Source organism: Salarias fasciatus, chromosome 7, assembly GCF_902148845.1.
Source record: "Salarias fasciatus chromosome 7, fSalaFa1.1, whole genome shotgun sequence".
Classification (NCBI taxonomy): domain Eukaryota; kingdom Metazoa; phylum Chordata; class Actinopteri; order Blenniiformes; family Blenniidae; genus Salarias; species Salarias fasciatus.
In genome coordinates, this window is record NC_043751.1 from 20846521 (window position 1) to 20867476 (window position 20956).

The 20956-nt window shown below is 42.1% G+C and overlaps 2 protein-coding genes across 2 annotated transcripts; both read right to left on the reverse strand.

Moving 5' to 3' along the window:
- Positions 1-511: 511 nt before the first annotated feature.
- LOC115392161 (fatty acid desaturase 2-like) lies at positions 512-6651 on the reverse strand. The gene is made up of 12 exons (XM_030096700.1): positions 6366-6651; positions 5304-5414; positions 4843-5040; positions 4645-4746; positions 4449-4574; positions 4292-4352; positions 3552-3628; positions 2771-2868; positions 2280-2376; positions 1805-1884; positions 1101-1226; positions 512-992 (listed from the first exon to the last, which is right to left on the reverse strand). The coding sequence occupies exons 1-12, from the start codon at positions 6585-6587 to the stop codon at positions 941-943; spliced, it is 1350 nt and encodes a 449-aa protein (XP_029952560.1). The 5' UTR covers positions 6588-6651; the 3' UTR covers positions 512-940.
- Positions 6652-11003: 4352 nt separating this feature from the next.
- On the reverse strand, positions 11004-18396 carry LOC115392162 (fatty acid desaturase 2-like). The gene is made up of 12 exons (XM_030096701.1): positions 18102-18396; positions 15527-15637; positions 15207-15404; positions 15018-15119; positions 14804-14929; positions 14673-14733; positions 14458-14534; positions 13632-13729; positions 13385-13481; positions 13138-13217; positions 12218-12343; positions 11004-11527 (listed from the first exon to the last, which is right to left on the reverse strand). Exons 1-12 carry the CDS (start codon positions 18312-18314, stop codon positions 11476-11478), a joined length of 1341 nt encoding a protein of 446 aa, XP_029952561.1. The 5' UTR covers positions 18315-18396; the 3' UTR covers positions 11004-11475.
- Between the last annotated feature and the right edge of the window lie 2560 nt (positions 18397-20956).

Sequence of the window (20956 nt, forward strand, 5' to 3'; positions counted from 1 at the left end):
TGAAGTCGTCTTCAGCATTTTCCTGGACTGCACACACACGTGGAACAGAATGAGTGCAGGTGCATCTCCAAACTTTCGAATATCAGTGAAAAGTTAATCGTTTCATCTTGTTTTCACACATATGAACCGGAAACTTCCAATCTCAAGGCATTTTTTAGAATTCTGAGCATTTTCATGAAAAGTTAAGGGATCTAATGAACAAATTCTGTTTGAATGATTGATGCATTGTGTATGTAACAAACCTAAAATGTATGGAAATCTGTCACTTTTAATCAAATTGGGTATTCTAATTTTTTGAGATGCACCTATTATTACAAGTGATATGTTGCTTAAGTATGAATGACAAAATGAAGACTTTGTGATAAAAAGAAACAATGTTCAATGGGTTGTAGATATATTTGGGAAACTGTGTTTAAAACATTGTAATTAAAAGGTAAAGTTGCAAATTATTTCAGAACTTGTCTGTTTTTTGTACATAGTTTTCGTGTTTTGTCAGGATTCAAAGTATCAAATGTGCACAAATGTTCACCAAAGATTCTTTATTGTAAACGTAGTGAGCAGAAAAAGAGTTGTACTAAAAGCAAGACAGAAGAAACCTGGACCAACATTTCAACCCACGGTTACACGGGGTTTGTCGTTTGTTAAGCATAAATGTCACGTTTTATTGCTGAAACTCTTATAACAACAAAGAATTTAAGTTGTGTTAAACCATGAAAGACTGTTTTTACCACTTTTCTGACAACGGCGCCCGACTACTGATGAAAATACTTGAAAGATATTCTGTAAAAATCCAGCAATAGAGCACTCAACAATAACAAAATAGCATTCCCACACCAACAATTTGATTTTTAAAAACGTCAAGGAGATACAATCAGTTTCGTGATGAAGAAGTGAGAGAAAAGCGTCACTCTTTTGCACACCGCAAGGAAAGCGTCGGCGGTCATTTGTGGAGGTAAGCGTCGAGCCAAAGGTCCCCCGAGCTTTTCAGTGACCTGAAAGACAACGTGAGAGAAAAATAACCAAAACATTCCTGTTTTCTGTACTGAAAGGTGGTTAAAGGCTGAAAGTCCCAATTTTCATTTGCAATTTGCTGCACTCACCGAACCACATCTGTGATTCCTCGCCAGAGAGTTTTCATCTGATAGGGTATTCCATGTTTCTCACACAGCGCTCGGACCTGCGGGGCCACCAGGTGGTAGTTGTGACGCGGCATTGTGGGAAACAAACTTGGAGAAAAGAGAACGATCTATCAGAATAAACAGCAGCCAATAAAAACAGTGATTGCAAGAATCAGATTATTAAATTGATGTCAAAGATCTCAATGGCTTATCGGTTCAAATGCAGCTGGAATACATATTTTCAGACTGGGAGTAAATCAGGACTGTCTGGGGAAAGTCCATGTAAGCACAGAGACTCCAGACCGATCTTATTACTGTCTGGAAAGGTGGAACCACGCAGCCAGAAGTCAGTCAGCATATGATCAAATCTAAAATATTTACCGAATACCAACCAGGTTTTGCCAAATGAAATGCGGCCCCAGTCACAATGCTGTCCTTGTGTTTGGGTTATAAATACCAGGAAAGGGTTTCAGTGGTTGTAAGTAAAAAAAAATCAACGGCTGGCCACTTTGGACACTGGATTGCTGGAAGGTTCACGTTTTGGTTTACATGTTTACTGTATTTTCCGCTTTCATGGAAAACTCCACAACGGGACAGAAAAAAACACAAAATAATTACTGTTCAAAAATCCCACTTCCTTATATATTTTTTTCATTTAGGGAAATTTCTCTGTGATCTTGACTTACTGGTGTTCGATCTGAAAGTTGAGGTGCCCACTGAACCAGTCATTGAAGAAGGACTGCTCAATGTTACAGGTGGATTGTAACTGAAGGAGAGAACAAGACAAGAATTAACATCAGACACTGAATGTTTGGTGCTTTTTCATTAGAGGATGAGAGCCTGGAATGGACTGACCCCCCAGTCAAAATAACAATGAATACTTTTCAAAAGAAAAGAGGAAAAAAGTCAATCAAAACAATAGTCGTAACAGGAAATGATGAATAAAGGGGTTAATCTTTTTTCTAAGGGGGGGGGGTCTCCATGTATTAATATCATTATTTAGAAAAAAATTGGTGAGTATTTTCTTAAACACCTGATGATGTGTTGAAGTAAACAGGAAGAGAGAGAGAGAAAAAAAAACATCTCTGCACAACCCTGCTCATCTGCATCACCTGCAGGACGGACGCGGCTCTTGTCAGAGTCTGAGAGTAAACCAGGTACCTGCATGGTCAGCCAGTCCTGATGCTTCTCGTAGTCGATGTCCATCGGCAGGTGATTCATCTGCGTCACCCACACGAACCAGTGGCTCTCCAGAAACCTGTCAGAAATGAAACAAGAAACACTATTCACTGATCTGAAGGAACAGCAGTTCAGCTTAACAGAAAGTGTTATCTGTTTTGTAGATTTTTTTTACACCATATTATTCCCTATAACAAATAAATCTGCTGCCATAGCTTCTTTATATATTCGAAAATACTTGCAAAATATGTTTTAAAGACATCTGTGGCCAAATGAAACCCACTGGTTCACGGTTATATCATGTATGACATAAAGTCTTTATATCAATGATTGGATTTCAGGACGTGAGGTGCTTAATAAGCATTTATTTTTTCTGAATGATCATGAAAGAGAAAATATCAGATACATGATGGAGGTAAAATAACATAATGCATAAATGCTGCGAATCGCTGAATTATATTGAGATCATTTACCTGACAAAACTGATGAACGCCAGGGAACCCAGCACCCCAAACAGAGGGACGTAGCAGCAGAAGTACCGAAGGTAATACGACATGGACCAAGCCAGATCCTGCACAGTATAAAAAGGTTTATTAGACTCATTTTATTCATTAAGAAAATAATACCTCATTTTTTTCCCTTACGAATACATTTTGATGTATTTCCACATTTTCCAGTGTTGAAAACTTTGAGTTCATTATGTATGAATACCAACAACCCAAACATTTTCCCTTAAATAAATTGGAAAAAAGTATGAGTATACTGTGGGAAGAAAAAAACAAGAACAATGTTACATTTAAAAGAAAAAAGAGGAGTCTGTAATCCTCTGTAATCTTCTCCACAGTGTTTCTGCTTCAGATTGATGCTAAAGTCATCCGACCAGGAAGCCTCGTTCTTTCAACAGCTCTTACTTTTAGACAACAATGGGGTATTTTCACAGCTTCACTACTTCCTGAAAATAGCTGTGCACATTCATTTCCTGTCTTGCATTATTGGCCAAACTGATTAATCCAGGTGTGTCTGGTTTAGACTGCTGCAACAAGACACACCTGGATTAATCATTTTGGCCAATAATGCAAGACAGGAAATGAATGTGCACAGTTAATTTCAGGAAGTAGTGGAGCTGTGAAAATGGCCCATTGGAGGTTACGCCTTTTTTGTATGTTGCGATGCCATGGTAGTCTGAAATGAACATTACATAAGGAATATAAAGTCTTTAAATCACACTGTGTCACACATTCGCTGGCGTCTTACCACCCAGTCATGGCGGGAAAGCATTGTGCGGATTATCTGAACGTGGAAGTAAACGGGAATCAGCAGCGGAGGTCCCACTAGAAGGCAGAAGAAATCATTTCAGGAAGCTTTTCACAGAGCCGCACTGTTTTGGACAGTTAGGACAAAGGTTTGTGACTCTACAAAAAAAAAAAAATCATAATAATACTGTTACGGCTGTCGCCGTATTCTCGGTTCTCCCCCCCCCATGTGAGTGTGTGTCTGTGTCAGAGTGCGTGATCCCAGGCTGCTGCTGCTGCAGGAATCATCTCCATTGCCTGCACCTAGGGAGCCTGGCCCGAGAGCACCTCGTCAACCAACCCTGCGGAGCAGCTGAGGGGATAAAAGCAGCCAACAAGACACAGACTGCAGCTGGCTGTAGCTCGCCATGCTCTCGTGCCTCTTGAGCTCTGAATTAGTATCGTGTTTGGTAGTGAGGCACTCGTTTTGGTTTGACTATTTGTAGTTTTGGTTCTGTGTTTTGAATTATCCTTTTGGTTTGTGTTTGGCTTCAGGAATCCTTTGAGTTTTTCTATATTATCTCTGTTTTTAGTTACCTTTTAGATTTGTTTTTGGTTTTATAACTCTAGGTTAGAGTCTCTTTTTGTAATCGTTTTGATCTTACTTTTGTTAAATAAATAACTTTAATTTCCACGTTCAATCTGTGGTCTTTATGTTACTGCCTTCATTCGTCTCCCAAACGAGCTGGTCGTAACAAATACCAAGGAAGAAGTACTGGTGCTGGTGATTGTAGGGCATCCGTTTGATCTTCTTTATACCGAACTGCAACAAAGTAGAACACAGAGCTGGATCAGTGGCTGAATTACACAAACAGGAAATCAAAGATGGTAAGAAAACATTATTTCTGTTGTGACTCGCCTCCACTGGTTGTGTGTCTCCGAGTACAAACACGTGCAGCATGTTGACGTCGGGGTCCTTCATGAAGGTGTTGGGCTTGGCGTGATGCTGGAAGTGTCTGTGGTTCCACCAGTTGGCAGACGCTCCCTGAGAAACCCGGTCGCTTAATATCGACGTCAGACTTAAACAAAACCGATACGTGCCTGAGAAGCGCTACCTTCAAATGACCGATTGCAAACTTGTGCACGATGTGATTCCAGCTGGATTTCTTGAAGACAGAGAGGTGGCCGAAGTCGTGCTGCAGCCAGCTGGCCTGTGACTGCAGGCCAAGAGAAACAAGCACTTCAGCCACGACAGATGTGTTGATTTCTACTGATCATGATGCCGATGTACATGTAAAAAACAATAAATCCACCTGAGCAACGGCCAGCATCACTGAGCAGAGCAGCGTGAGAGACCAGCTGGTTCCCCAGTGCCAGAGGATGAGCCAGGCCAGAGCCTCCAGCAGCAGGATGTGGCCCAGGTGGAGGCAGAAGAACAAAGGCCGGGCCTCAAACAGACCCTGTTTCTTCACCTGTGTCCGCAGGGTGTTAAAATCCTGAATGATGGCTGCCTGAGAGCGAAGAAAAGACGCCTCTGTCGTTCCCGGATTTGATATTGTAAAACAAGCCTTTAAATGGGTCTGAGTTATTTAACAGCTGACGAAACACGAGAATCTCCAGAAACGCCGATGTTCACCAACACTGTCAGACTCATGAATAACAAAACAGACCTGAGTATCGTGACCCTCTGCTGCTCCACTGGTGTTTCTCTACATGACTCACTCGACCCAAAGTGACACTCAAGATGCTTCTGGTAAATAAAGGTAACTCTCACATTTTTGTTCCGGTCGTGGCTGGGCTCTGTGGCCGCCAACTCCCCGATCAGCAGAGGCTTCAGGAACTTCTGTGCAAACTTCAGATTGGGATGAAAAGCAGAGAACGCCTCCTGTGAGAGAAAAAAAAAAACAGAAATACCAGTGTGGCATCAATGGTACATGAGCTTGAAGTATCAAATAATAACAACACGCTGTAGAACAGTCGACCTATGAAGCACATTTTAACCACTACATCAGTCGGCGTTGTGGTTTCACCGTTTTGTGAAAGCAGAGGAGTAAAAACTTGCATCCTAACACTAGTAATGACAGGCAGCCGGGACTTCCTGGGAAACCGTCCAATCACAGACCAGGTTCAACCGCAGCTTCTCAGAACCATGGTTAAATGATAAAGCTACTGGACTATTCCATCAGCAGATACAAATTACAGAACAGCACTGGTACTGAAAAAGAATAGGCCAACATGTATTTCTGATGCTCAGTTGAGTGCAATGGTTTGAAAAGGGAATCACCTAATTTGCAAGTGAAAACGCACTTTAACTATGTCATTAAACAACGCCGTGAGAGTCAGGTTGCATCTCCACTGGAGAAAGTGAATTGTTTGATTTGGAGTTGAAAACAAAACATAAATTGCGCCACAAAATATAACAATAATGCCCCTTTGTGATGGAGCTGGAACACACACACATTAATATTTGTTTAATTTTTGACACAGTGGTATAGTGAGTATGAGTGTTTTCCCTGAGTGAGCAGGGATTCCTCCCACAGTTCAGGAAATACTTGAGTTTACTTGGTAATAATTGTACCTTGTTGTGACTCTGAGTGTGTCTGAGACTGTCTGTGTGTGTGTGTGTACTGTGACATCACTGGAAAAAGACAGAGGGACCGACACACACACACACACACACTCGCAGTCACACCTCAGGGACATTTAGAGAGAACTTACATGCATGTTTTCAGACTGTAAGAGTTCAGTGGTCTGGTTTATGATAACTGGGTAAACATATGTGTGGGTGTGGAAACTAAAATGACACTGGAAGCAGCTGAAAAGAAGGCATAATTACCGAAGCATCCTCCCCTGCATAGTGGCTGATAACACGAAACCCTCCCGGGTGCCTTTTGGCCCACTGAGTGATGTTGTAGACCTTCCGATCGATGACCAGCCACTGATCATTCCTGCTGCTGTGGCTCTGCACCTCCTCCCAGGTGTAAATGCCCTGAGCCGTCTCCCCACAGCGGGGTCCTCCCGGCTCCCTGGCCTCTGCCAGCTGCCCTCCGCCTCCCATCCTCGCCGCCCTCTCCTGGCCTGGATCCACCTGTAAACTGAAGAGAGACAGTCAGGCTCAGAGTTTCTCACCTGGATGGAAAAAAACTTGGTCCAGACAGAGTGTAGGGAGCAGCTCCCACAGGAAAGAGGGTTTTATCCTGTTGCTCCTCTGAGTTTAACCCCCAAGCTGATTGTAATACAAGTGAAGTAAAGACAAAGAGGAGCAGCAACATCTTCACTAATAATTGATGATGAAATCCGACAACCAGGCTTTGGATCTATTGGTGCTGCAGGGAGGGTTTAACATCCTGGTTATGCTTCATCTAAATATCAAATACACACTCGAAACACGCCTGTTTTTTAAAAAATATTACCAGTATGTGTGTTGGTTTGCTTGATTAGTCGGATGTGAGATATAATCCAATTTGCATCATGAGATGGAAAAAGAAAATTAAAAAAAAAAAAAAAAACAGCATCCAAACAGAACCGTCGATAAAAAGCATCGCATGTAAATTAATTCAGCAATGATGGCAGATAACGGGTGGCAGGCTGTCCATGTCGACAGGCCACGGCAGGAAGATGTAGAAATAACTCAGACTTACAGAATCCTGATTTTTTTTTTCTTTTTCTTTTTTTTCTAAACTCCCCCGAGGCTTCAGACCGGCTCGCCGGTTCTGTTCAGGTCCGTTTCACCCAGCGGTAGAAAAAACATCCTGGAAGCCCATCCTCTGGTGTGCTCAGCGTCTCTTTCGGCTCCTAAACTACAAACTCGGAGCGGATCATTCGAGCTCGCCTGGGCCAATCGGCGCCCGCTATGTTTTGGAGCGCAGCCTCGCGCGCCATAGGCTCGATAAGCTGCTCGTCTGGACGTTACCGCGTCGCGCGAGCGAACCGGCGGAAAACCGGCGGAGAGGTGAGGAGAGACACTCCTCCGCCGGAGAGGCATGTGGTGCGAATTAGCGATATTCATATTATTGTCATTGTTTTAAGACTGGAGCAAATTTCATAATTTGGAGAGAATTTGACAGAAAACCTCAAGAAGACGTCTTTTCTTTTCTTTTCTTTTCTCTCTGAAGTTTCCATCCTCCAGTGACAGATCCAGAATGTTAAAGGGCAATGATTAAAAATCTTGTAAACATTTTTGAGTCATTTAACTTCTTGTGCTTCTTGTTGGCTGAATGAATTGCTGCTCCGTAATAAGTGAGTATAGGTTCAAGTTATGCCAACCAGTGCACGACATAACAAATCAGCCTCCATCACTTCAATACATTTTTCTTTCTTCTCATTCTTCAATACCTTCTTATGAAACTTACTGCAGATGCCCTCTTCTCTTGACTGTTGGTAGGATTTGCTGTGAGACAATTTAGAATAAATATATTTCCATAAATGGCAAAGGAATTATAATGATTGACTAACTGATGCTGTAAAGAACACAAAACGCAAATAAACAATTATAAAAGCTTGATCAGAATGGAAATGCCTCATGTAAATACTACGATCAGAAGATTCTGATCCAATCGGGTTTATGTGCATTCTTGCTCTGAAAATGTCTCCGTAGTTCAGGTTATGTTGTCCTTGCTGCATGTCTGTTTCCTAATGTCACCATGTGAAACTCCACCCATGCTGGATGACTCAGAAGAAAACAATTATCTTCAACAAATATTTGTTTTTTTTGTGATCGTATTTCAAATGAGAAGGATGCTTTGTTGGTATTTCAGTTTCAAAAGAAACACATCAACATGATCATCTCCAGTGCTAACAGGCCTCCGGGTGGAGCAGGCTGTGGGGTCACATCACTGCTTACATCCGACGACATGGTGCAAAGCATTATGGGATGACTCCCTGACTGTATCCCATGTTATTGTAGGTAGCACATCAGTCTCATGTTATCATAAATTATTCAATTATAGACTGACAAAAAAAATTACCATGTAAAGTCAGATAATGAGAATGTCTCACAAAGACGATATTTTTTGTGCATATGAATTCCACCTTTGTGGCAGAATGAACTTTGTTTACTGAAGAAGTTATATTACTAAGTCCTAAATCCTTTTTTTTATATTGAACAATGCAGATGCACAGCCATAATGGCCATATTGCAGCTGAGTTGTTCTAGATCACTGATATTTTAGGCAGTGTGACAGGCTGCTGGCCGCAGGAAGGGTGTCAGCTTCATCAGAGTTTCCACGCTTTTACTTATGCAGGAATACAAAAAGAAAACCAGCACACTGCATGGAGAGCCTCCCTAAAACCAAAAACCTGTCCGCTCAACAGTTCACAAACTCTGCAGACCGTCGGCCCTGACCTCTGCCTCGCGAAACTCTTGTGGTTCTGACTGGAGCGCACCTTTAAGCCCTGGGAGAGGGAGGAGGGGGAGACGATTATAACTTCTCACACCTGAGAGCAAATCATCCCCTCACACTCTCCAGCTCCTCCCCTCTCCCTCCGCCATGCGTCCAAGCTTGGCCACCCCCCCCACCCCCACCCCCCCCCACCCCCACCCCCCCCCCCCCCCCACAGACAGACATCTATTACTGCTTAATTTGATTTAATTTTTTTTTTTTTGTGCTTGTGTCATTGAAATAAAAGGTGAAACAAACAGTTACTTACTTACATTCCACTCCATAAAATCTTTTATTCCAGTTTATTGGCCTGAGGAAGCACACAACTGCCAGACACGTTTTTTCTGCTTTCATCCTTGCTTTTTTTATTATTGTAAGAGGAACAAATTGATACTCACGATTCCTCAATGAGACATTTCAGTTTAGATCCAACTTTAAACCATTTTAACAGCAAAATAAGCACCAGTGGCAAAGATAAGAAAGAAACGTAATGCTGTTCAGGGGATGTGATGTTTGGTCCTTTTCATTACGTGGTCATATCTATTTCCTGACTGTAAGGTGTGCTCGCCAAACTGGACCGACTGATTTCAGGTGTTTGACAATGCGCTCACTGGGTCATTATCCGGTGGAGAACTCGTGACCTACAACTAAAAGAGAGCTCTGTGACACTGAACAATAAGCTCATTGTGTCCTGTACAGATTAAAAGCATATCGCATCAGACACAAACTATCACTTTCAGTCAAAAAGCTCCGCTGTTGTCTCGTCTACCTGGGATCCGCCCACTTCTGCTTCCTCAGAGGTCACTGTAATCGTTTAGCATGGCCTCAAAGGTCAGCTTGTACCTCTTGAGAGGTTTTCGTGGATCTTTATCATTTGTGCAATATACTCATTACTGGGTAGACTGGATTTATGTTGGGATTAACACTGGTTTTCTGAAGTTTAAACTGACTTTGGATTAGTTTTTTTGTAGTTCTGACTAGGTGTCGACAGGTCTGCTGTAGTTCAGTAGGTTTTCTGTTGTGTTTTCACACAGGTTAATGTGGCTTTCTGTTGTTTTAATAGGGTTTAGGCCCATTTTCTGTTGAAAATACTAGTCTCAGCTGGTTTTCTGTTGATTACACTAAATTAGACTGGTTTTTCTGTAGTTTAAAGTGGTTTTCTATATACATCCATCCATTTTGTGCCGCTTGTCCTTTTCAGAGTCTCAGGGGCTGGAGCCAATCCCAGCTGCTGGGATTGCACTGGAGGGCAGGGTACACCCCGGACAGGTCGTCAGTCTGTCGCAGGGCTAACGCATGTAGACATACAACCATTCGCACTTAGGGGCAATTTTAGGGTCACCAATTAACCTAACACACGTGTTTTTGAACCATGGGAGGAAACCCACACAGGGAGAACATGCAAACTCTTCACAGAAAGGCCCCGAGTCCCGGCTGGTACTTGAACCCAGGACCTTCTTGCTGTGAGGTTAGAACACTAATCACTGTGCGGTCCGGTTTTTCATATTTTGAATCTAAAGAGGTTTCTCAAGCTTAGAATAGATTTCGACTGATTAGCCACAGTTTGGACTGGATTCACACTGGATTTCTGTGGTTTTGACCAGATATAAACTGGATATCCCACTTTCCAGGTTTGTTATTATCCAGAGAAATAGCAGTGTTGTAACACTGAGCTGTCCTGTAACAATTCTGAACACCCATTATTGAACTAGTTTTCAATAAAATTTTCCTTCACATCACTTCTGATGACTCTCAGTATGAACTACTATTAAACAGGTGACATAATTCATTTCAAGGTTATTTAAGAAATCAGCACTGAAAATTGATGTTCCCTGTGCTGACAAAAACAGCAGCTCGAGCCACTTTTAAATTTGGAAATTCTGAAAAAAAAATTTTAAATATCATAGAGGGCTGATCATTTTGACTTCAAATGTAAATGGAATCCAAATTTATGTTCTTTTAGAAAATTCTAATCAGATTTCTGATATTCTTTCTGGCAGTATCAATCACAGAGAAACTAATGCTTGATTAAGATTTCACTAATGTTTTTAAACACCGTTTTTCAATTAACACTGGATTCATGATATCAGAGGTACAAAAATGATCAACAACGTTTCTTTATTATAGGCAGAAAAGGCAGAAAAAGTGTAACTGCAGAAGTTACATGTTTGACAGAAGAAATCTGAATTAACAAACTAAGCTCTCAATTACACTGGGTTTGAGAAATGACAGCGGAATTGTCATTTTATTCATTTAAACAGTATCAAAGCATAAAAAAAGGATTATTCATTTGAAATAATTAGCAGTACCTCGCCACAGTCTTCTTGAGAACATCACACTGCTGTATAATCAATATACTCTGAGAATATTCATGAAAATATTCTCTGAGCCCTAAAAAACTGCAAATCTGCAAACTAAACACAGACACCACTTCAATGTCAATAACGAGGGAGGGTAATCTCCATAATATAAACTAGTCTGAAAAGATACAATCAATTTAGGATGCAGAGAGAGAGAGATTGCCATTACTACTGTCGCTTTACTTCTCATGAATAAAACAGTTAATCATTTATGAAGATAAGCATCGAGCCAGAGGTCCCCTGAGGTTTTGAGGCACCTGTCAAACAAGAGAGAGAAAGAAAACGTCAGTTATTCTGCACTGCGCTCGAAAATGCCTCAAATGATCCTGAAAGCGAGGAAGTCACAGAGCGACATGTCTCAAGTGGCCCAAATATGTTGAAATAAGTTATATTTAACGTTGCTGGAATATCCCATTTGGAAGTTTTGTGGTGTTTAACAACTGGGTGTTCATCAGCTCCAATAGAGGAGAGACTGAGTTCACCTGTGAGCTCAGCCTGATTGATCAGCCAGTCAGGAGCCGAGGGGATAAAAGGACTAGAGAATGTGTTGGAGGAGTGTCTTTTTGTGTTTGCAGGCATTGTGAGGGGAGGGGAATTGTTAATTTGTAATGTTAGTGCTGATCGTCTCTGGTTTAAATCAGTTATTTGTGAAGAAGATCCTGAACGTGCAGTTTTTTTAAATTATGCTTCATCTGGTTTTAAGTCTCTTCTTCTCAGCCTGGTTTGGCCTTTGTCTCATGCAACAAGCCAGTGTGGCTGATTATTCCAGATGTTTCATTAAACATCCTGATGAATGTCTGTCCAGAGCTCTATAAACTAAGATTATTCTTGTAGGCCAGAATTCATACCTGTATTTCATTTTGAGTTTCTCTAAAACAGAGTTAAAGGAGCGCGGTGTCTTTTAAGCTAGACTTTAAACAGTCAAATCTGCTTTTGTATTTACTTACTTGACGACATCAACCAGTCCTTGCCACATTGTTTTCATCTGATAAGGGATCCCGTGTTTCTCACACAGCTGCTGGACCTGTGGGGCCGCCAGGTAGTAGTTGTGGCGCGGCATCGTGGGAAACAAACTTCAGAGTGAAAAGGAAGAAGAAATGTGCATCAGTCACATGCAGCCAACACGGCATTTGATTTTTTGGTAAAATGTTCCTCTGAGAGCTATGTTTTTTTTTCTTCTTGGGTTTTTATAATTTAGATTTCATCTCACTTATTGTGTCACAGTGTAGTAAACAAGATATTTACTTGTATGTGTCATATGAAGTATATACAGTGTATTTATATGCTTTTTCTACATCTGAGTTTCGTCTCACGTTATTATTTCTTTATCCAATGTGATATCTGTCTTTTAAATTAAGTTTCATGCATTTATTTATTTTGTAATCTCTCATCTTGTTTACTTCTCACAGGTATTTTCATACAGTTTCTTTTTCTCTGGGAAAAAAAAGGGTCTTGGTATAAACTTGCCTTTTCCATTCTTGTGTTATCATTACTGTTCCTTTACACTGTCTAACGAGGGAATTTGTTATTTTTCCCCTCATTAGGATTAAAGCAGAATAAGACACATATGCAGCACTGCTTTTCAAGCCTGATCATTTGACAGCACTAGAAATCCTTTTGTGATGTCCGTTTGCTCTGATAACATCACTGAAATGAATGAATCAGCAGCAGTTTCAGCAGAAACCTGACAGTCAACAAGTCATTTGTTTAATTAAGATTTGGAAAAAATCGAAAAACAGGTATAGACACGAAACTTGCATGGCAGAGGGATCTCACGGAACAATTCACACAGTAAATTCACTATCAACTCTAAAGTGAGATCGACCAACATTCAGTTCTCTGCTGCAGACTTCATGAGTTGACTCACTGGTGTTCGATCTGGAAGTTGAGGTGACCACTCAGCCAGTCGTTGAAGAAGGACTGCTCAACGTTACAGGTGGTTTGTAGCTACAGGTGAAGATGGGACAGAGTGAAAAAGCTTGAACATAAGTCATTATTTTCATTTGAAGGGTGGGTTCAGAATCAGACTGCAGGCTAAACTGATCACCAGCAGCACCTGCAGGCGACGGTTCACATTACAACACTGAGAGACAGAATGAAGCCGGTCCAGTAACCTGCATGGTCAGCCAGTCCTGCTGCTTCTCATGATCGATCTCCATCGGCAGATGACTCATCTGAGTCATCCACACAAACCAGTGGCTCTCCAGAAACCTGCAATGTGAAAAAAAAAAAAACATATTCCATTGACCCAATATTTATAGAGTGAAATGAATGAGTTGGTCTGAATATACATCATAACCTCCTCTCTATCTACACAAAGTTTAACTTTAAAGATCTGAGTCATCTTTGTCGTCTTTTTACCTGATAAACAAGTAAAATGCAATCGAGCCAAACACGCCATAGAGCGGTACGTAACAGTAGAAGTAGCGAAGGTAGAATGTCATGGCCCAAGACAGATCCTTCAAAGCAAGGAAAACAAAGGGTTAATATGCTTCATACACTAAACACATTCATGATTTTTACTGAAATATTTTCTTCAGTGCTGTAAGTTTGAATATTAATAAGTTCAATTCAATCCAACATGTGGAACAGAAACACGCATAATACGCTTGGTGTGTGCATATCGGGCCGTGTTTTTCTACTAGGACTGTAATGGTGTCTGTCAGCTGATCCTTTACAAGCAAATGTTGCCGTTAATCTGTTGTAACAAAAACTGATCCACAAGCAAGGTTTTTATTTGCCGTCGATCAAGACGAACAGGCTCCCCTTCGCTATGCTGCCTGTCGATTGGTCTTTGCTGTGCCTCCTGAGATATACGGCTTTCATAACAGATATTTTGGAAAGATCAGATTTCAGAGGAACTGAATACAGGACCTCCTTTGATGAGGGCGTCTACAAACGAAACCTGGAGCTACTGCCTTTCCCTGACTGGACAGATTCAGAATACACTTGTAAAAATTCTACCTGCTTGGAAAGTCATTTGTAGGCACTAATAGCGATCTCAGTACACACACATAAAATATTCTACCCACAAATTAAGCAAACAACAGAATGAACTATGCACTAAATCTCACCGCACACACACAACTGTCTATTTGTGTACTCGCATCAAGACACGCATATACAACTCGTCACCTGCAGAAATAAATCTCCCACTAGAAAAGCCACACAGAGGGAGGCGTCTTACCACCCAGTCCCGGCGGCTGATCATGGTTTTCATTATGTTGAAGTTGTAGAAAACGGGGATGAGCAGCGGCGGCGCCACTGAAGGAGAAAGAAATGAAGATGATCCCTGTATTTTTTCTTCTCAATTATAACATTTAATATCTCCAGCTCATGACATTTGTCTACAGTGTGACTGTTTCAAACGGAGGAATGTGACAACATTGCTGAGAAACATACCAAAGAAGAAGTACTTGTGTTGGTGGTTGTAGGGCATGGTCTTGATCTTCTTCATGCCGTACTGTAACGGAGAGGAACACGGATGAGTGTCTGGATCACGCGATCAGAAATATCATCTCTGTGTTACTCGCCTCCACTGGTTGAGTCTTTCCGAGTACGAAGATGTCCAACATGTAGATGTCGGGGTCCTTCATGAAGGTGTTGGGCTTGGCGTGATGCTGGAAGTGTCTGTGGTTCCACCAGTTCGCTGAAGCACCCTAAAAAAAAAAACAAAAAAACAAAAACAAACATCCCTTAATATCTGTGCTAAATGTAGACATGAACGCTACAATCATGAAATATTACCTTTAAATGACCGATCACAAACTTGTGCACAATGTGATTCCACTTGGACTTCTTGAAAACGGATAAATGGCCAAAGTCATGCTGCAGCCAACCAGCCTGCGCCTGGAGAGGAAAACAAGCCGCCATTTTACTCATCATCCGCCGTCCATACGACCACATCCAACTCAGGAGAAGAAATCCTGGAGTCACCTGAGCAGTGGCCAGCATGACCGAGCAGAGCAACGTGAGCGTCCAGCCGGTGCCCCACTGCAGGAGGATGAGATAGGCCAGAACCTCCAGCAGCAGGATGTGGCCCAGGTGGAGGAGGAAGAACGAGGGCCGAGCGTCAAACAGGCCCTGCTTCTTCACCTGCGCTCGCAGAGCTTTAAAATCCTGCATGATCGTTGCCTGAGAAGAGGAAACGTCCGACGGTTACATTCAAACTCTGATGTGACTGATGCTTGTGAAACCAAGAAAGAAAAGTCAAAATGTTTCTTCGGCTATCGTGTTCCATTTCATTCTGAGCTCACGTTTTTGCTCCGGTCCTGGCTGGGCTCTGTTTCCGCCAACTCTCCGATCAGCAGAGGCTTCAGGAACTTCTGCACAAACTTTGGATCGGGATGAAAAGCAGAGAACGGCTCCTGAAAAGCAAAAGTGAGGAATACTCAGACTGACACGACAAATAAAGTAATCTAAAAACTAGCCACATCTGTCATAATAAGATGTTGGTTGAGGTCATGGCAGAGGTCGACAACAAGCAGCTCTGAAGCCGCACGCAGCTTTCAAACTTCTCTTGTTGCAATTGCTCCCTGTGGCTTTTACAAAGTTCCATGTCAATAAGCAGTTTTATATGTGCACAGAAAGCAGTCTTTATGAGGGAGATGACAGTTATCAGCTGAAAGATAAGTCACATCAAACTCTGACACCTGTCTGCTGTTTTTCACAGCAGGTTATTACTCTTCCAGACTCCAGGCCTCAGGATGTATTTAGAAAATACACTGTGAATATATACTGGGTGCAGTTTGCTGTATTTTTAAAAGTTTTAAATCGTCATCCATTCATTTCTGACCATTATTTTACAGTGCAGGATGTTGCTGATGCATTAAAATTGCAGCATTTTTTTCATTGACACGGCTGACATCTGGTCCTCGATAACTGAAGCTAAGAGACGAGATTTCTTAAAAATGACATGAATATCCATCAATACGGCTTCAACCAATTCATGATGATCCTAGCTGTGTGTGGGAAAAGGCAGGATACACTCTATTCATGTAAACAGTCAATAGCAGAGCAAACACCTGGAGAAAATCCATCAGACTCAGGGGAAATATGCAAACTGCACACAGAAAGCCTGAGACTTTCATCTTATGAGATAAGAGAGCTAACCACTGCACCACTTTGCAGCCTCAGTATTGAGTTAAATTACAGAAAGTAGACAAAAAGGACCATGTATTGATCGCTCTGCCATGTAGGGCTTATTACTCTTACCTGGAAAGACAACAGAGTTATACATCTTGTAGAATTCCTTGAAAAAATGTAACAAAATCATACTTTTAGAGTAAATGTTCTATATTACAGGTATCCCTTTGCATAATGTTATTTATTTTCAACCCCATTTTGCTATAAGTGCTTTTGTATGTGGAGAGGAAATGAGGAACTGTGTGGCTGCTATTCTGTGGGGAACTAATGTTAGACTACTGATTAATTATCATCCCATTTACCGGCCCTTGATGGGAAAAAAAAGGTGTTAATCAAGGATTTATGTGCAACACATGATTCATGGCACTTATACAGCCAACGGATAACGTCGGGTCTGAGACAGCTGGACTTTCATTGCATTACAGCACATTCACTAATAAAGTCTCTGCCGTGCTTCATTCAGGAACTGAAGCCGTAGATTAAATACGGGCTCATCATGAAGCGCGCTTATCAAACTGGCAGTTGATGTTTGATGAAGGGTGGACACTCCTGGCCTGGAGCCAGTTTCAGTCTGGAAATAAAGCTGAATCAACAGAAGAAGCTGGAGGTTATCACCGTGATCATGACGGCTTCACGTTCACAACGAGATCTCACCATGAATGATGATGCATTCTGCACACTATATGCCCCAGAGGTTGTTGTTTGCCTTTTTTCCCCTGTTTGCCCTTTGCCCCACTTTGACCAGAATTGGGGAAATGGTTGCTTCTAATCTCTCTCATGCAGGCTCCGGCACTGTTTTTGAAAAGACTTACAAGAATACATGGTGATAATAGGAAGGGCAGGTCATTACAAACTTCCTTAATAATTATGCATTGTTTACCTTCAATGATTGTAAATACTCATGTATGTGAGCCTGAAACAGCTTTTAACGACAATTCAGAAATGACATCTGCATCTCTGTGTGTTCCAGAATTTGGAATCAGGGAACATTTCCCAGAATATTGAACAAATATTTTCCACAATGGTTTTGAATGAAAAGATTATTTTGTCCAAAATCACGTGCTGAATTTTTGATAAACTTGTTTTAGACTGGGTTACGTTGAAGCCTGTCACACTTCAAACCAGATTTTTAAATTGCAGAAACAATAAACCTTCTAGAGCAGATCGCCCACATTTTCCTACTTCCCAGTAAAGGCTTTTAATATCTTCAGACTGAGTGACTCTGGAGCTTACGACGGCATGGGGCCAGAAGGTCTGCCGCTCATGTGAGGAGTTCATTTGCAGCTAATCTTAAATGCCTTTTAGACGATCAATGGATGAGAGCAGCAGTCTGGGTTCAAGGGTTGAGTGTTTGGATGATTGATGTTCTTATGAGATACACAGATCCTTTATGTCTCTCAGTTTTGTGGTTGAACTACTGTAAAAATATGCTCATAAAGGAGAAAAAGATTCACATTTTTCACATTGATATTTCATTCATTGCTTTTTTTCATTATCTTCTATTTTTAGATGAATCTGTATTTTTTTAAATGTACTTTTTTATGTTGAAGTCATTAAACAACAAAACAGATTGTTGACATCGAGCATGAACACCAGGCTGCCTTAAACACTTGATCCAGAAATTCCAGAAAAAATGATTCTTACTGTTTGATCAGTCCTCTAAAAAGTATAAAGAGAAATACTTACCGAAGCATCTTCTCCTGCGTAGTGGCTGATGACCCGGAAGCCTCCTGGATGTCTCTTGGCCCACTTGGTGATGTTGTAGACCTTCCGATCGATGACCAGCCACTGATCATTCTTGCTGGTGTGGCTCTGCACCTGCTCCCAGGTGTACACACCTCCAGTTTTCTCACTGACAGTCTCTCTGTCGGTCTCTTTGAGCTGGCCTCCTCTTCCCATCCTTACTGCTGTCTCACTGCTGGCCTGAGTCCACCTGCAGCCACACTCAGTCCTGGATGTAAATACTGGTCCTCACACAGGCTGCAGACACTCAGTATGATGGAAACCCCTCCTACAGAGAAAGATTTAAAAAAAATAAAACAAAAACAAAAAGAAATGCCAGCTGATTGTAACAAAGAGGTGTGCAATAATACAAATAATTAATGATGAAATCCGACGACCAGACATGGAAGCTTTTAACTAATGAACCTGCACCACAGCTCAGCATCGACATGCATCACAGTTAAAATCTACCAGAAATAGCTATTAAAAAAAACCATGCAACTGAAGTTTTGGGCTTGCTCTCCAGGTTTGCAAAAGCTAAAAGCTGAGTTTTGATCATTCAAAGCAAACTATCTATGCGTGAGAAGCAGGTCAGCTGAGCATTAACTCAGCAATAATAATGGCCCATTGTTGTGGCCTGGTCTGCCACCGCAGGCCCTCCCCGGCGCGGAGATGAGAAATGCTTCAGACTCACAGCATCCGGCCCGGGGCTGCTCTCCGTCTCTGCAGGCTGCGATCGCGTCAACACACCGCCGCACTTTGGCCGCTCCGGCTCAGCTCAGATCTCATCCACGGAAATAGCGCACATCACCCAAACCCCCATCCCCTGCGCTCCCTGATATGTTCCGCGTCTCATGCCCCCTCTCTTTCCAGGGGCAAAGTCCGGGAAGATCATTCGAGGGCGTCTGGGCCAATCACAGAAGGCTTTATCCCGGGCAGCTGCCCAATGCGCCTTTGGATCAATACGCGCTCCTCTCAATAGGCTTTTATGCTGTTGTCGGAGTGACCGCACGAAACCCCCGCCGGCCGAGGAGTCCTGGTTTTACCCCGCTCCCAGCGGCCAGTGGGCCGGCCCGACTCTCGAGAGATGACCCGCAAGGGGGGCTGCCTGCCTGCCTTCGCGGAAAAGGATTAAATAACGGGGAGGAGGGAGCGTTCGGTTCGTTTGTTTCGGCTCCTCCGCGCGCACATCATTACAAAACACGACCTTCCTGCAGTGACCCGCTGGGCGCGCGAGCTCATACGTGCTTCTATCACTTGCATTGAATCAGATAAATAAGTTACGTATTAAACGGGATAATCACATTAACGAATGATCACATCTTTTCAAGAGGCTGCCGTCATCACCAAAGTGCAAAGTTTTCTCTTTTTTAATGTTTGTAATTAACCCAGTTATCCTCAACATGTGGGGGCAGAGAGGAAACTTCCGGGGGTCAGGGGGAATGCTGTTCCCAACGGGGATTTCTGTTTTCTTTTTTTTTAATCAGAAAATGTAGTGCATCACATATATTCAGAGCAAAATTTCTTCGGGCTGCAGTGTAGCAGGTGTTATTATTCATGATTGCACATTAAATACAAGACAAATGTTTTTTTTTAGGAATGTAGCATCCAAGAAAGATGCTGAAAAAACACATGTGGATGAGTGACTGAACTTTTTTTTGTTGGTAGAAATGATGCAGATGTGGTATTACAGTGGTATTGCTTGTGTAAAAACATCATGCTCAACATAAGTATGGGAGCATATCTCAGTTTTGATTACTTAACTATTTCATTTCGATTATCCAATGTGTTCTTGAAAAAAATAACCCTGAGAGCAGGACTTTAGCACTGAACACTCGTGTATATATTCTGAAAGAACAGCGACTGCAGACAGTAATTGTTCCATTATAAAGCAATAAGAATGCGGGTAGATGATGAGATTCAGATAAATAATGGCAAATAACTAACCCACAGCCTATATCAGATGATAATCCATAACCTACAGCACAGAGTCCATGCATTAGAAAACCTGAATTACACAATGGATGCTGACATTACTATTACAAAAATGGTTCCATAGCTAGAATTAAGCTAGAGGTTTTTCTGTCACTATGTTTTTTCGTTTGCAGTGGTGGAAACACTGACTTAGATGTGCTGGTCCTTTACCCTCTGGCTGGAGCGCTGTTGCACCACTCATACTTCCCACGGCCTTGCACTCCCGAGGTCATTCAGTTGTACTAAATATCAGCACAGATGTGATGACCTCTTGAATCAGGTCCATCAGGATATCCACAACAGCAACACTCCTTCTGGTGTGACAGTGCTAAAACTATCAGTCAGATGTTTTCAGAAACTGACCCCCCCCCCCCCCCCCCCCCCCCCCATTTCCTTTTCAGTTTTTATTTGAAATTTACTGCAGGAGTATCTACAGGAACAAGCACTTGTGCTCCACTGTCTTCCTTCTCCAATATGCTTTAGGATTAATTCATCAAAGTCTTATTCAAGTCACATTATCGTTACCTAAACATGTTGGACTGCAGGCAGATGCAGAGATGCAATGAGACAGTTTGTCAGGCGATTAAATTTAAATGAGCAATTACACCATTGACAAACGACATGAGTGTGTGATCCTGAAGCTCTGCAGGAAGCCTGTTATCGAAGACTGCCCCCTCCAGTCAGGACCTCCCTGATAAACCCTCTGCACTCAGAGACCCTGGCTGTTGCAGTTCCCACTTTGACCAGCAGATGGTGCAAATGTTATCACTGTATGAAAAAACCTCTTTGTCCTCATGTAACCCCGGAAATACAAAGCACAGCAGCCAATCCCCACATCTTCTGTC